General features: G+C 39.0%; 1 protein-coding gene across 5 annotated transcripts in view; it reads left to right on the top strand.

Moving 5' to 3' along the window:
* The window catches only part of gig (tuberin), a 143,836-nt gene that overhangs the window by 101,490 nt on the left and 25,575 nt on the right, over positions 1–16,771 (top strand). For all 5 annotated transcript variants that reach the window (XM_068348007.1, XM_068348005.1, XM_068348008.1 and 2 more), the window contains 3 exons: positions 10,247–10,359; positions 11,796–11,950; positions 14,473–14,564. In XM_068348007.1, the coding sequence (XP_068204108.1) occupies positions 10,247–10,359; positions 11,796–11,950; positions 14,473–14,564 (360 nt within the window). The remainder of the gene's footprint in view (positions 1–10,246; positions 10,360–11,795; positions 11,951–14,472; positions 14,565–16,771) is intronic.

Genomic DNA, 16,771 nt, shown 5'->3' on the forward strand with positions numbered 1-16,771 from the left:
CGCTACTAATGCACCAGTGAGAGACTCGGCTTTTATCGGACAAGGTTCCTGTAGATGAGGAAGTTGCTGTTCCCCCTCCTACTGATATTCCCTTGAGGACTCTGTCAGATGGAGAGGAGCCTAAAGCTGCTTAGCCTCCTATGGACTTTAATTAAATCATGATGATTTTTTTTAAGGATCTTCGTCCGGATCTTTTTGTAACTGCTGCTCCTCGTTCGCCTAAACGTCAGAGCTTACACTAGGCCTAGCTACTTCGAAGCCGTTGTTTTTAATCTATTGCTCTCTCGCTCTCCTAGAGAGCGTTACGTTGGCTAGGCGACTGGTTTTTCACCAGGAGGAGTTTGGGGGATACAGCCTTTGCTTTCCCTTCTTTTAAACTGGTTTATAGAGCGAGAGTCTGATATGACACGAGAGAAGTTCTCGGCTTGGGAGTTCATGCCTCTGCCCAGATAGACTTCTCAATTCTGGTAGACTCTCCCTGGCGCCTAGCCAGGAGACGCTCCAAGTTGTTTACAGGTCAACTTCACAGCTGTTGTCGAGCCTTTGAAGTTTTGCTGTACTATTATGTCACGCATAACAAGGCTTTCAGGGATGGTAAACGGTTCCGCCTCAGTCGCTAACCCCGTCTGTTGCCACACCTGCTCCCGTAGGCCCTAAATGGGCTTTGCTGCAAGACATGCAGTCCAAGCTTGCGTCCTTGATAGAGGACTTAAATGCGGAGAAGAACCTTCTGGCCAACAACCTTCCAACCGGTCGGTTGTGCGCCCTGTTGACGCTGAGGTAACCTACTCGCGTCTGCCAGTTGAGGTGGTTCCTCCACCGATGCGACCCAGTGTGGGTTGCCAGCCGCACGTTGACGTTAAGCGACGCTCGGAGGTGGTTGTTGACGTTCAGGACGTTCAACAACCAGCAGAGGTGACTTGTTTTGACGCAGTGCGTCAACCTCAGCAACCCGGTAGGGTGTTGACTGCACAACCCAGACGGTCTAGACAGTCCCGGGTTGACGCTGTGCTTCCTCGCGCACCCATGGTTGTTGACAGTTCACAGACTGTGCAGCAGTTCCATGATATTGCGTCCGGCTCCGTCACGCATCCACCAGTGCGACCGGATTCAGCGAGCCAGACGTTGCCCACTCCGTTGCCGTTTCCTCATCAGTTTCGGATGAGGAACCCTCTGATGAGGACGTTGCTGAACAACAAGACGATCAGCCCCCAGCCCTGCTATCCATCCAGAAGATGCTGAAGAAGGAACGCTGCTCAGTCAGGCTGTGGATGAGTCTGGTAGGGACGCTGTCATCCGTGGATCAATTTGTGTCACTAGGAAGACTACACCTCCGTCCTCTTCAATACCATCTAGCTTTTCACTGGAAAAAGGACAAGACGCTAGAAGCGGTCTCGATCCCGGTTTCCGAAAAGATAAAGTCTTGTCTGACCTGGTGAAAGGACAATATCAACCTAAGAGAGGGTCTTCCCCTGGCTGTTCAGACTCCCAACCACGTTCTCTTCTCGGATGCATCGAACGTAGGCTGGGGTGCGACATTAGACGGTCGGGAATGCTCGGGAATATGGAACTCGAGTCAAAGGACAATGCATTTCAACTGCAAGGAGCTACTGGCAGTACGTCTGGCCTGGAAAAGCTTCAGGTCTCTCCTTCAAGGCAAAGTGGTGGAGGTGACCTCGGACAACACCACGGCTTTGGCGTACATCTCCAAGCAAGGAGGGACCTACTCTCTGACGTTGTACGAGATCGCAAGGGACCTCCTCACCTGGTCAAAAGGTCTAAACATATCACTAGTAACGAGGTTCATCCAAGGCAACTTGAATGTCATGGCAGATTGTCTCAGTCGGAAGGGACAAATAATTCCAACAGAATGGACCCTCCACAAGGATGTATGCAAGAGACTTTGGGCCACCTGGGGCCAGCCAACCATAGATCTCTTCGCAACCTCGATGACCAAGAGGCTCCCAATATTTTGCTCACCAATCCCGGACCCAGCAGCAGTTCATATAGATGCCTTTCTCCTAGATTGGTCACATCTAGATCTATATGCATTCCCTCCGTTCAAGATTGTCAACAAGGTACTGCAGAAGTTCGCCTCTCACGAAGGGACAAGGTTGACGCTAGTTGCTCCCCTCTGGCCCGCGAGAGAATGGTTCACCGAGGTACTTCGATGGCTAGTAGACGTTCCCAGAACACTTCCCCTAAGGGTGGACCTTCTACGTCAGCCACACGTAAAGAAGGTACACCAAGGCCTCCACGCTCTTCGTCTGACTGCCTTCAGACTATCGAAAGACTCTCGAGAGCTAGAGGCTTTTCGAAGGAGGCAGCCAGAGCGATTGCTAGAGCAAGGAGAACATCCACCCTTAGAGTCTACCAATCGAAGTGGGAAATCTTCCGAAACTGGTGCAAGTCAGTATCCGTATCCTCGACCAGTACCTCTGTAACTCAAATAGCTGACTTCCTCTTATATCTGAGGAAAGAACGATCTCTTTCAGCTCCCACTATCAAGGGTTACAGAAGCATGTTGGCATCAGTCTTCCGTCACAGAGGCTTAGATCTTTCCAACAATAAAGATCTACAGGACCTCCTTAAGTCTTTTGAGACCACGAAGGAGCGTCGTTTGGTTACACCTGGTTGGAATTTAGACGTGGTACTAAGATTCCTTATGTCAGACAGGTTCGAGCCGGTACAATCAGCCTCCCTGAAAGATCTCACCTTAAAGACACTTTTCCTGGTATGCTTAGCCACAGCTAAAAGAGTCAGTGAGATTCATGCCTTCAGCAAGAACATCGGATTCTCATCTGAAACGGCTACATGTTCTCTACAACTTGGTTTTCTAGCCAAAAACGAGCTGCCTTCTCGACCTTGGCCAAAATCGTTCGATATTCCAAGCTTATCGTATGGTTGGAAATGAACTAGAAAGAGTCTTATGCCCTCTAAGAGCTCTTAAGTTCTATTTAAAACGAACTAAACCTTTACGAGGCCCGTCTGAAGCTTTATGGTGTTCAGTTAAGAAACCATCTTTGCCTATGTCAAAGAATGCTTTATCCTATTTTATCAGACTGTTAATACGAGAAGCTCATTCCCATCTGAATGAGGAAGACCAAGCTTTGCTGAAGGTAAGGACACACGAAGTTAGAGCTGTCGCAACTTCCGTGGCCTTTAAACAAAATAGATCTCTGCGAAGTATAATCGACGCAACCTATTGGAAAAGCAAGTCAGTGTTCGCGTCTTTTTATCTTAAGGATGTCCAGTCTCTTTACGAGAACTGCTACACTCTGGGACCATTCGTAGCAGCGAGTGCAGTAGTGGGTGAGGGCTCAACCACTACAATTCCCTAATTCCATAACCTTTTTAATCTTTCTCTTGAAATGTTTTTATTGTTGTTTTTGGGTTGTCCGGAAGGCTAAGAAGCCTTACACATCCTAGTTGATTTGGCGGGTGGTCAAAGTCATTTCTTGAGAAGCGCCTAGATTAGAGGTTTTGATGAGGTCCTGTTGTATGGGTTGCAACCCTTGATACTTCAGCTCCTAGGGGTCGCTCAGCATCCTAAGAGGATCGCGAGGCTCCGTAAGGAAGACGTACTTAAAAAGGCAGAGTAATTGTTCAAGTCGACTTCCTTACCAGGTACCTATTTATTTTGTTTAGTTATTTTGATAACTTCTAAAATGAAATAAAAATTCTTAGCTCATATGATGTAAACATATTTTGCTGGTCTCTACCCACCCCCCTGGGTGTGAATCAGCTATTATAATCACCGGCTAAGTTAAATATTGAAAAATGTTATTTTGATAATAAAATAAATTTTTGAATATACTTACCCGATGATTATAAATTAAAGGACCCTCCCTTCCTCCCCAATAGAGACACAGTGGACCGAGGAGAAAATTGAGTTCTTTGTTTACAATGAGTACTGGGTATCTGAACGACAGATGGCGCTGTTGAGTACACCCCCTACCTGTGTAGCGATCGCTGGCGAATTTTTCCGTAGAGTTTTTCTGTCGAGCAACAGAGTTGCAGCTATTATAATCACCGGGTAAGTATATTCAAAAATTTATTTTATTATCAAAATAACATTTTTAGGTATTTCAGCAACAGTTAGATCTAACACAATAAGAACCAGATACACCAATTAGAATTTTTTCCACAATAAGATCACTTTTTCTTCCATCCAAAAATAGTAAATGATACTGGAACCAAAGTTTATGGTAATCTTGTCGGGAAATATGTTTTATATAAAAATGACAAGTCTCTCTCTCTCTCTCTCTCTCTCTCTCTCTCTCTCTCTCTCTCTCTCTCTCTCTCTCTGTGGTTTATTGAAGGTAATCTAGATAAGGTTGGTAAATCTTAACCATAATATATCACGTTTACTTAAAATTATTATCTTATTTCTTTCCTTCAATGGTATCCCACCTCCAACAGTTTGTGGGAGTTAGCAATATGAACATCAGGGGTGTTCATAGAAATAAGCAAAAGTAGTCCAGTATTAAAATTTCTTATTTCTGTACTCCCCTGATGTTCATATCATGCCACCCTCCTCCCCACTGACTCATAGCATCAAGAGGATAGGGATGATAAATTTGACTTTGAAACTGAAGCGACAAAGAGCATCTGGCGCGGCAATTCTGGACTCTTCATCACGTACCTCTAGAATATCCCTAATTTACTAGGGCATGTATTTATTGAAGGGGAAGAAAATGGAAAAGTATTAAGATTTTTAAATATTTCATGAGGCAAGTGTTGATTAATCCAAGCTTCTGGAGGAGAAGCAATATGAATATCAGGCAAGTATAAAGATAAGAAATTTTTTATAATTCTATTTCTTTCACATCTATGGAGGTGAGGTATTAGTTTCATGGGTGTAAGCCTTAGCTTTATCCATTAAGGAATGGGGAAAAAGGGATTAATATAGATAGTTGTTGTAGAGGAACTCTAAGACTTCTACAATCTCCGTATTGAAATCTGTCAAAATGTGGCGTCTTTTCTCAAATTTTTTTTCGATAGAATTCTACTTTTCCAGCGCTGCATTGGTAATCCGATATCCCCTGACAACACAAATTTCCAGAGAAGACATGACTGACACCAGATTATGGAGTGTTGACCTGGTACCAAACTCAGCTGTTCTAAGATATTCTGGGATGGATGAAAAACCATCTCTTAATTAGGATATGCCCACATGAGCTTCCCATTTCTTTTGGAGAAAGACCTCTCGAATCTCTCATTCTTTTGGGTAGACCCCTAAGAAGGGGATGAATTCTTTACTAAGGAGGAATCTCCTTTTAGCAACATATCCCTCATAGATCCCAAACCCATCTCTACCATTTTGGCCAGAATGGAAGTCTTCTGGCCTGGCACTGTCATCCCAACCACGGATGAATATACGAGACTGTGATTGAGAGACATCCTTCCAACATCTGAGATTGATCCTGCTAGTTTATCAAGAGCTGTCTTGCGCATCAACAGTAAAGCCTCTCTTTTTTTTCATTTAGCTGGGGGCAAGTTCTAGGGGATAGATCCTTGATACACCAACCTGATTGAGGAAATGTAGCATAGTTATCAAATTCCACATCATCGAAGGGAATATTGAAGCCTCTAGAGTGAAAAATATTCAATTCACGCCAGCAAGCATGTCCCGTACTTGACCGCCAGCAAGCACATCCCGTGCTTGATTGCTGAGGGTTTCTTACTTAGTCTCCACCATTGATTCCTGTCCCATCACCAAGCCAGGAAGACTTGGGTCAGGAGAAGAGGAACCTACCTAGCAGGAGGAACACAGAAACTTAAGGGAATGGAAGTACCATGAATGGGCCACCATAAAGGGAGCAAATTGAGGCCTCAACTATTTTGGCTATAATTAAGATGTCCACAGGAGACACAGCTAACCAAACCCTCGAGGGATGGTAGCCTGCCTAGCAGAAGCTTTAATTCATGCTGAATTAGCTAGCTGGCTAACTTCAGGGTAAGCTGCCAAAGGTTGCCTTATGCAGGAAACCAAGGTCTCTTCCAAGGGCCCATGGGGGTAAACTAGCCTCCTCCGTGGGGTCTTGATCACCTTCCAACTCGAGCTCTTCTACTTGGTTAGGGGACCCTTACCTTTTTACTAAAACCCCTAACTACCAAATCCAGTGCTGATAGGCAGATGAGATCTAGGTTTTCTTTACTAGGCAAATACTTTGAAAGAGGCTGAAAAACTGTTAGATTCAACTGCATACCAAGTACTGTGTTTGAGATGGTGCATGTAGTTTGAGAAGATTTGAATGCAAGGGTGGTCAGACTGGGATTTCAGTAATGAAAGTGACGCGTCATGTGATTGCATGCGTGTGAGAACTGCTTTTAGGGAAAATTTTACCAACCTTATGCGAGTCCAGAAATGACTTGGTTGTCATCTTAAATTACGTTATAAGGACAATAAGGTTTTGCCTGTTTATTCAGTATAACTGAACTTGTCTGTAATTCATTAGTGTTATTGGGAGAGTGATCCAGCATTTCTAAAGGGAAAGGGGTGTGAGTGTTATTGAGTCACTCCTAAGTATTTTAATATTTTTAAACTATATTTTAATGTAAAATGTGTATTGTTAAAGGGATTTGAGTGAAAATGAGAAATGTATGAAATATTATTTTACTCATGACAAATGTAGATTGTGTTGCCTCTTTAGTCGTCACTTGGGGTTGAGAAGGACTGTAGCCGTAAAACTATGCCTAAACATTTTATAAACGGCTTCCTTATTTTCACCTAGGAGCCAAATTATAGCTTGAAGTATCATTTCTCTTGAGTTTATAGTTTCATGTTTAATAGAGGTAAATTCTATGCTCTACTTTAGTTGAAGTTGGCGATTCCACTAAACTGCAAATGTAAAAATTTTAATACCCATTTTGATGATTAAACAGGTATTTCCAAATGCATTAAAATCTTTGTGTTTTTTCAAGTGCATTTTTTGTACAGAAATATATTTTAAAGAAAAAAATCCAATACCCAATATAACAATACTGTATATTAGGCTTAAACCTACTTCACTATCCCAGTGAATTTCATAGTGCAATACGAGTGTCATTATAACCTTTCATATTTAGTGTGAAAAATAAGATGATTATTCTATAGTCACTGGTAGAAAGAGCAAGAAATTGAAATTAGGTGAGGCTTTTATCATTTACGTATAGAAATATTGCTTTTTATCTGCTAAAATACTGTATGGTTGTATTCTACCCAGTACTGACCTTATTATTAATGCCGTACAAGTTTGAAGCAATGTTATTTTATCTGATGTTAAAATGAGCCAATTTGCCATGATAAAGTATACAAGGGTAATATGATTTTCCTAAAAATATACCCTGAACCTGCTAAGCCTCCTTAAAAGTGAGGTATCATGGTAGCGCCTATTGTAAGTGTATGTTGTTTATGAGGAAATTAAATTTGATGAAATGAAATTTATATACATCAACTCAGGAATTTTAATTGGTGCTTGTTTAAGGTTGGGTTTAAATAGCACTTAGACTACTTCTAGTCCTTATTTATCTGGGGTGGTATTGTAGCAATGTTAGCCTAATTTTACAAAACTTGATTCATACGAATAATGTAGTAGTACAGTATAATTTCTCTTTGTCGATGTCTCACAGGATTGTAGATACAGGAGAGGGGGTTCCCAGCCCCCTCGTCCCGTCCCTTTTAGTCGCCTCTTACGACACGCAGGATTAACGGCGCTATTCTAATTGTTTTTATGCCTTCGCAGCCACAGGGGGCTTCATCTATGGTGGATAACGGGGGAGGGTGGGCTGTGGCACCCTAGCAGTACCAGCTGAACTCGGTTGAGTCCCTTGTCAGGCTGGGAGGAACGTAGAGAGTAGAGGTCCCCTTTTTGTTTTTGTTTCATTTGTTGATGTCGGCTACCCCCCAAAATTGGGGAAAGTGCCTTGGTATATGTATGTACAGTATAATTTAATATCTAAAGTACAGTATATATGAATCCATTGGATGTTTTTGGCGTAATATTAAATTCAGTCTGAGGTCTGCCAATTACTGTTAAGAGGTTATTGGTTGGGTAATATTCATTCCATTTGCTTTTACATCTCATGAAGCCTTCCTAGGTCTATTTGATCAGCTCTTCTAGTGATTGACGAAAGCAGTATTATACAGTATATTAATTTGGATTTGTTCTATAAGTTGAAGCTTTCATAACAGGATGTCTTAAGATACCCGTGTAGTGAAATTTTTTTTTGTATGCTGCAAGCCCGCATGCCCATGGTTGTTTGGTGACTCAATACACAGAGGGCAAGGCATTAGTTATTTTCTTTACCTAGTATCCTGCGGGTGTGGATTTGAGATTGCTCTTGCCCTTAGTAGAGGAGTTTCATCTACCATTTCAATAGAGATTACAAGTTCATCTCAAGGAGGACTTGGGAAAGAGATTTGTCGTTAGAATTTTGTGAAACGCTACAACCATAATCCTAAAAGGACAGTGTCTGGTCACCAGAACACGCCTTGGTGTTTGCCCTAAAATTTTGTTTTGGTGTTTACCAAGTGAGAATATATGAGTCCTCTTATTCTTTTGAGGATACTCTATCCTATGGCCTTCTAATATTCCAATTTAAGTTCTTTTTTATTTTGAAAAGTATTAACACACTTAGTTTTCAGGATACTTAGTTATATTCATAGATTAATTCATTGTGCTCTTCAGTTAGGGTATTTCAATGTTCTTTTAGTTTCAGTTGGCACCTATAGTCTTAGATTGGACTACCTTTTGGGTAGCAATGCGGAGTGTCATAATTATGGGCTGTGTAATAACCCTTGTCCTTTGACATCCAGTTTGCAACTCGAGAAGCCTATGTTTTTCATATAGCTTTGTACTTTTGTTGATCTTTTAGGATTGTGAGTTATTTATATTTGATTCAGCTCTTTGTATTAAACATTGTACTTTATTTAGGAACATTCCATCTGTCCAATTACTATTTATCTGGAAGAATTAGTAACGGGAATTGTAAGTAAAGTATTTCATGCGATTAAGAGGATTTTAGTATGTAAAAGGTTCACTAATTGTCTAATGCCATGGTTATCAATATCTCTGAATGGAACTCAACCCATCATTCTCATTTCAATCCAAGTTGTGTTCAATATCTCCTACTGGGAGAGTACTGCCCTTGGACCCTCTCACCATCTGGCATGTGAGGTGATGACAGGTAATGCAGAAATAAGACCTATGCAAACTACTCATACATTCAGGTAAGCACCTCTTACTACTGGACCACTGGGATGGAACTGGGCAGTTCCTTCTAAGAAGGGAAAGTTACACCCATTGCTGTTGCTAAAAAGGGCTTGATTTTTTTATTCCTGTTGTTATGGCGCTCTTATTTCTTATCAGGCTTACAGAATTGGTCACTTCCAACAGCAGTATGGGTAGTGCTAGAAGGAACTTTCTCTTGAGCGGCTGATTGAGCATGTAACAATAATAATTCTATAGCCATGAAACTGATTTTTGGCGAAATATATATAATTTTGTTTTATTAAGGTGGAAACTAGCATACCACTTCAGAGGTAACTGTTTTACTTTAATGACAGCGGACAAGTTGTGTCCCTCGTCACCTATCTGTGAGGTGTCTTTATTTGTATTTTACCAAGAGATTTCTCTCTGGGAACATGTGTATGTACTGTAATTCTTTTCCTAGGACATTTCCAAATGCTACTGGGTTGATATTACCTTGGAACTTTTCAGCTTGCAATGTTCCTTTAATTATAGATTTATTCATTCTTGACCAATGAAGGTAAAGATAATCTAAATGAGTGGGATTTTCATGTGATTTCTATTTTGTTGGTGTCTTGTGTTGTCCTATAAAAAGTAATAGTGAAAATGAAATAGAGCATTGGCATCACATGGGTAAATTGATTTTGACAACTAACCAAAACATTATGGTAGAATTCCTTAATTGTAAGTAATATGAATTTGTAAATTTTAGAAAGATGAGTAGCTTACTTTCTAACCTCTTTGATTGCTTTTGTTATAAAGGTAAAGTATTTTGTTGGTGAAGTGCACAGTTTTTATTTTTTTTATTTATTGCACCTGGTTTTGGTTGAATTTTTTTATGCTATGATTTGTAAATTTGTTTCTTGTTATATACTGTGCAATGTTGAAGGTTTTTTCACAAGTAAATGCAATAGATTACCTTGTTTGAAGCGGTAGTTTATTGCTGAAATCAATAAGCTACTGAGTAACTGATCTTATAATTTACCATGCAATTATTATTGATGTTTCAACAGGGTCGGGGAAAAGGGGACATCGATATGATACAATTTCATAATGATTTACGAGAAACCTGTGTAGATTTGATGGCACGTTATACATTTGCTTCCTGTTCTCCACTGCCAAAAAGGTGAGAAGTTGCAATTTCTTCCACAGATTTTGTATTATTCATAACAAAAAAGATTTTTTTATATAAACTCCGAAATCATAATGTTATTGTCCTTTTCTCATGTGTCTTTCAAAATGAAGTCAGACATTTATAAGTAGAATCATTTGGGATTCTGGTCATGTATGGTAGGGCCTTTTACACTATTTATCAGAACAAGTTGATGCGACTTGAATTGCAGCACTGATAGAAGGCATTTTATGATCGTGTGTTTTTATGTAGAACATGTTTTGTATCATTAAAACTGTGTCTTTTGATAGGTATTTTTGTCTTTTCGGAACTAGCAAAACAGTTCGGAGGCTTTATGCCTTTAAATTTGATTTTAAATAAATGATGTTGATATGGTGCCTATATTCATAGGTGTCACCACGTATTTCATGAAAAAATATTGATTTAATGTTTGCCAAAATCTCTTGGATATAGTGGTGACAATTTTAAAAATGTTGAAATATAAAACCCTTTAGAATGGGCTATTTTAAGCACTGTATACACATTTTCTTTTTTGGTGTTATATTCAATGAATAGTTTCTTCTCTCTGCGAATACCTAACAACCCTGAATCTACTATATATTTTCAAATAAAATTCTGTAGTTTATGGGTAATCAGCAGCAGGTTCCAAATCAGGACCAGGATGGTTGGTCGAGTATATAATGGGCATATGGAAGATAATGGCTCTGGTAATGAATTGACTACTTCAAATAAAAAATTAACCATTAATGAAGAAGTCCAAAGAATGACATGTATAACGAGGACAAGGAATATAGAATCAGTTGTAGGAAAATGTAATGAAGTGGTGAAAATATTGGAGTTGAAAAATTTAGATATATTTTGTACACAGTTTGATAACAATATGTCATTCGAATGCTTCACTTTTTGGGTTGGGTGAATAAAAAAAATAATGAAAAGAGTCTTCCCTTGCTATTTGTGGGTTTATGATTTGTATATTTGATTACTGACAGAAATACAAACAAGGTAAGATACTTTTAGTTGTAAACATTTTAATCTTTTACCGATCATATTGGTGAAGTAATGATGTACTGTGCTAGCTTTTCATAACAGAAAAGTCATTATGCACAGTAGGTCCTCATAGTAACACTATGGGAAAGTGTTATCCACCTTATTAATTACTATATGAAACTACTATATACTATAGCTCCATCTTTATGAAGTCTGTTTTTCTAGAATGTATCCAGTACTACATGCATTGGAATTTTCCTGTCTAGGATATTGTCCTCATTCTTATAATCATTGGATTTCATATATAGAGTATAACCTTATAAGAAGTCATGAGGAAAATCAATTAACAATACTGGTCAACATTGTATATGATTTGATTGACACAATGTCTATTAACAAGTTTTGTCTTAATTGATATTGACAAATAACATTCTCTTTGGCAGAGGAAGTGTTGCAGAGATGTTGGTTTCTGGGGGTCAGTCTCAAACATGGCTTGTTGGTAATAAACTTATAACTATCACTACCTCTGGGTGCTCGCAGAGACCGCTTAAGTATGGGTTATGTGACAAGTGCTTACAATTGTGCAATCTGGAAAAGGGTAAGTTTATGGGCCATTTACTGAATGTTGTATGTTGGATAAGTTTTATCAATAATTGATTATAGACTTGAAAACTTCCATTGATAAAACATCATTGTTATTATGATGAAGTTTACTTGCAAGTGAAAATGCTAATATCTATAAAGGGCAATTTTCTTACCCTTAGAATAAATTGATAAACTTTTCTTTTTCCACCCATAAATCCTTTCCTTCTGGGACAGGACCATCCAGCACAGGTTCAGGAGTCAGACCATGAGGTCAAAACTGCACTTGTTAGTTCACGAACCCCACCTAATCCAGTACTCTCATAATAATGTTGTTCATGAGATAAGGTCAAATTTGGCTCTTGCATTTGTATATCTTTATATAGGACTTCATTGAGGATCGACAAGTGTTCTTAAAAACTAATTTTTGTGTTAAATTCTATATGAATAAGTGGTTTTGACAAAGAAAAGCATATTTTTGGCAAGTTGCTGTGTGGTGGTCAAGGACTTTCCTGTAAAAGGCTAAAACAGAATCCAATACGACATAGATTATCAAAGAAATGTTGTCTCCCCTATTCTACGGCCAGTATTTTAATATGCAAAGCTTGAATCAGTGTGTATAAGGGAGACTAGTGAATTCAGGCGCATTAGAACTCGCCATAGCACCTCCAATCACCTGAAATCATGTGGCATTACTAATCTCAAGACAGTGCTACTTACGCCTAACTTTCACCAAACCACCATCTTCCACATTCGGCATGAGAATCAAATATCTTCTTTCCCTACACAAGGTTATGGAGGAGTAAGGGTCTTGGAGACCATAAAGCACTTCCCAAAAAATATTTTCCTTCATCAAAACTAATTTTTTTGTTAATGTGCTGTGTGGTCTCAAAGGACTAATACCGGAGCAATAAATGAGTAGACTTGTGTACCATGAAGGAAAACTATCTACGACCAAGCAAACAAGTCAATCATACTTGTATAGGTGAGAGGAAAAACTAACAAGTCTGACAATCGCCTTATAAGGAAAACCTCTGGAGAAATAAATGCCAGTCATTATGCTTCTGTGAGGAACCTCCTTGGTGTCCCTCTCTTCTATCAAATTTCCCCCAATGAGTTGAATACAGTACATGCATCTTATAGACTGGAGATGTTTCAGATAGCGTATTATAAATGCCTTATGGCCAGACCAACTCTTATGGCTCTGGATGTCTTAAAATTGAATATAGTATTAGCAAAAAATACCAATGAGGGAGCAATTTATCTGATTTTTAAAAGTTTACCAGTGGTAATTATTCATCAATTTATAAACTCCTAACACCAGGAATTAATAAGAATTAATAATTCAACATGAAAACTAGAAATAATTTACAAATTAACTGTTACCTTACCTTAGGTGAGAGTCTTGGCTGGTGGTAGGGGTTTACTGCTTGGAAGGGGAATATCCTTCCTTGAGCAGTTTTGGTAAGGTTTCGAAAGTTATGTCTGTTGAACCGTTTTCACTATCACTAAGTGAATCACCTAATCTACTCTTTGTGGAAACTTGGTCGTCTTTCTTGTTACACTGCAGGGTGTTATGTTCAATTTTGATAAGGAACTTGCCTAGAGATGACAGTTTTTTTATTTTTCTTCATAATAGCACGATAATGGGGTAAAAATCAAACTCCTTGTGAACACTGGGTGGCATATGGGCTCTCTGAGAGTGATTTCGTGCTAGTATCAAGCACTTGTCGAGAGTTCATGGGACGATGGTGTCGCTACCCCTCGTATTTCATATAGAATTTATCTTCATAAAGGTTCCATTCCTACATCTCAGTAGGGACAAGTCGATACTTACTAATATTTATTAGGCGTAAGCATGTAAGCTTTGTATTCTTATAAGGATTGTTGGACTTAGGCTCTATAGATTCAGTGAGTTTTAGTACAGATTTTTAACATAAGTAGGCTTAGCTTTTGAAATCATATTCATCTTGATGCCTTATTTTTGGGCAAGGATCTTCAGATTTTTCAGTGGAATTTGGAAAACTTGGTGATCATATGTATCCTAATTTCTTCATCGGTTGATAAGCCAAGAAAAGGCAAGTGTGTAATGATATTAAAATTATGAAGTGAGATTTATTCAAATTGTGTTGAGAACATTAGATTATAAACTTTTTTTTAGTATTATCACTCTTCCATCTCCTAGGAAATTGGGTATTTGGCAGTATGACTTACAGTTAAGCTTTGCTAAAATAAACAGGGTTTTGATGAGGAATTTATTTCAATACTTCCTTTGGGTCTTGTTCCAGTGATTTTTGGGTGTTACATGTCTTTAATAATTTCGATAGTGAGTGAGTACTGGATTATGTGGAGTTCTTGGACCACGAAGATCAGTTTCAGTCCAATGGTCTCAGGAGCAAAGGTTAAGGGGTAAAAAGAGAAAAATTTTGATTTTTATGTTTAGAGCTGGCACTTTTAGTTCCATCTTTATAAACTCTTGGGTGAGCATTAAAACAATTTTTTTTGTAGTATTTAAAATTGATCTCTTAATTATTGCAGGAAGTCCAGCACCTGAACCTTTCATATCCAGCACAGTTAGTGCTAGCCGTAGACGCCATCGCTCAGAATTCCACAGAACTATTTCACATGAGGTAAATCTTTTGAAATTTTTAAATGTTATCTAGAATAATAGTCTTTGTGGTCATTAAGACTCAACAATTTGTTTTGCCTTGTGAATTATCTACAAATTTTTATTTTGCCTGAGAATATTTATAATCCAATAGACTTGAAGTGTTAAAAAGCCTGTAAACCTGCTAACTCAGGAGGTTAACAGGTTGAAAGACCTACCTACTCTTGAGTAAATATATTTATTTCAACTTAAGTTCTTATTTAGCGTACTTTTATTGACTTAAGGCCTTGTTTAGTTAACTTATTTTGTCATAATTGGAGAATGTGTACTTGAGACAACACTTGCTATTTACAGTACACGTGTATTGTTAAGCCCCTTTTAGGATTGGGGCTCTACTTCTAGCGCTTTTTAACAGTACCCCCTAAATTGCAATAGAACTCAGTGACAAGTGAAGCTACCGCTCAGAAGTGTTGTACAAGTAGGCAACCTTCATTCCAAACTTCAGAAAAAGTTTCAGTTGCTCATTTGTGGTCACTGAAAGCAGAAGTGCGAAAGTTTTGCTCGCGGACAGTGCTTTTTTTAGTGTATGGATAGTGGTGAATCGAGTGGTGTGATTTCTTAATATGACCACTAAGAAAGTTGTTGGTCGAGAGGAAATATCCTCAATAATAGATTTATACAAAGCAGGTATTTCTGTACGCCAAATTTGTGAACAGAAGCGGCTATCGAAGTGAACTGTGTATCGTTGGATTCACCGGTAAGAGGAGGGAGACGCCAACGCCATACTGGTACCAAAACCTAAGTCTGGGAGGCCCAGAAAAATTAAGCCAGCTACTCTTAGGCTTATCAAAAGACAGTTAAAGAAAGACCCTTCCCTCACAGCACGTGAGATTAAGTATAAGAACTCCCATTTACTTGGGGAAGTGTCTTTAAGGACAGTTCAAGAGCGCATACATGACGACCTCCTGCTGCGCTCGTACAAGGTGCGCAAGAAGCCTCTGCTGACTGCTATTCAAAAGCAGAAACGAATTATTTTTGCTAAGAATTACTCTGTTTGGGATCAAGTTAAGTGGAGAGATATACTTTGGACAGATGAAGTGACATTTAACGTGACTGGCAGTGGGGCAAAGAGGGTTTATAGTCCTTCTGGCATGGACCCCCACCTCCCTCAGTACACGAGTAAGACTGTGAAACACCCTGCTAGTGTAATGGTATGGGGTTCCTTTGGTTATGGTGGTGTTGGTGAATTATTTTTCTTGCCAAAGAATGAATATATGAATCAGTTTAATTATTTTCACCTTCTAAATGATCACTTAGAGGGTTCTTTTGAAAAAAGTGGGACCAGTTTCTTTATGCAAGATGGGCCACCATACCATACGACTAAATTATTGGTTAACTGGTTAATAGATTGTGAAGTGCCCTTTTTTAATGACTGGCCTGGATCTCCCCCAGACCTGAATCCCATAGAAAATTTGTGGAGTGTCATAAAGAGGAAGCTTCAGTCAAAGGTTACGTCCTCTCTCCCAAAACTTGAGGCAGCCATTAGGGAGGTTTGGGGGTCATTGGAGCCTGAAACCCTACAAAACCTTGCTGAAGAAGTTCCCCGATGTCTTTGAGACGTAACTAAGAGGATAGGGAACGCCACAAAGTACTAGTGAGGGGCTAAGTGTTCCGATTTATGTTTTTTCTTACCCTACTCATAAAATGTGTTTTTTTTTTCAGAAGAGGGGCTTAACTATCCACGTGTACTGTATATGATGCAATTGTTGAAAATCATTTTTTTATATACAGTAGAGGATAGATGTTCATTACACTGGTTAGATAGCCTTAACTAGTCATTCTCAGTTGTAGTACATTTCAGATGTGAAAAGTTAAGATAGTTATTTTTGAACAGTTTGCAGCATTTATTTACAACTGTAGACAGTAGACAATTCACAATTGAAAATATAGTAGGGTAATTTTTTAATGTTTGGCATTGTGGGCTAATTAGCCCTTCTTTCATAGTCAGAGTAATTATGGTTCCTAATTATTCTTTATTTCTGCACCAAGCAATCTTTAGCCGATCATTATTTCTAGATGACATTAACAGCTATAATCCAGTACAGTAATGTCTAATTCAGTAAAAGTTCACAATGCTTTATAGCATATATTTGGGATTGTAAGTGGTTCACTATTGAGATTGTATTACCTAGTAGCTTAGCTTTTGGATCTTTAGCAATGAAGGCAAGT

The sequence above is a fragment of the Palaemon carinicauda genome, chromosome 24, assembly GCF_036898095.1.
Source record: "Palaemon carinicauda isolate YSFRI2023 chromosome 24, ASM3689809v2, whole genome shotgun sequence".
Lineage (NCBI taxonomy): Eukaryota > Metazoa > Arthropoda > Malacostraca > Decapoda > Palaemonidae > Palaemon > Palaemon carinicauda.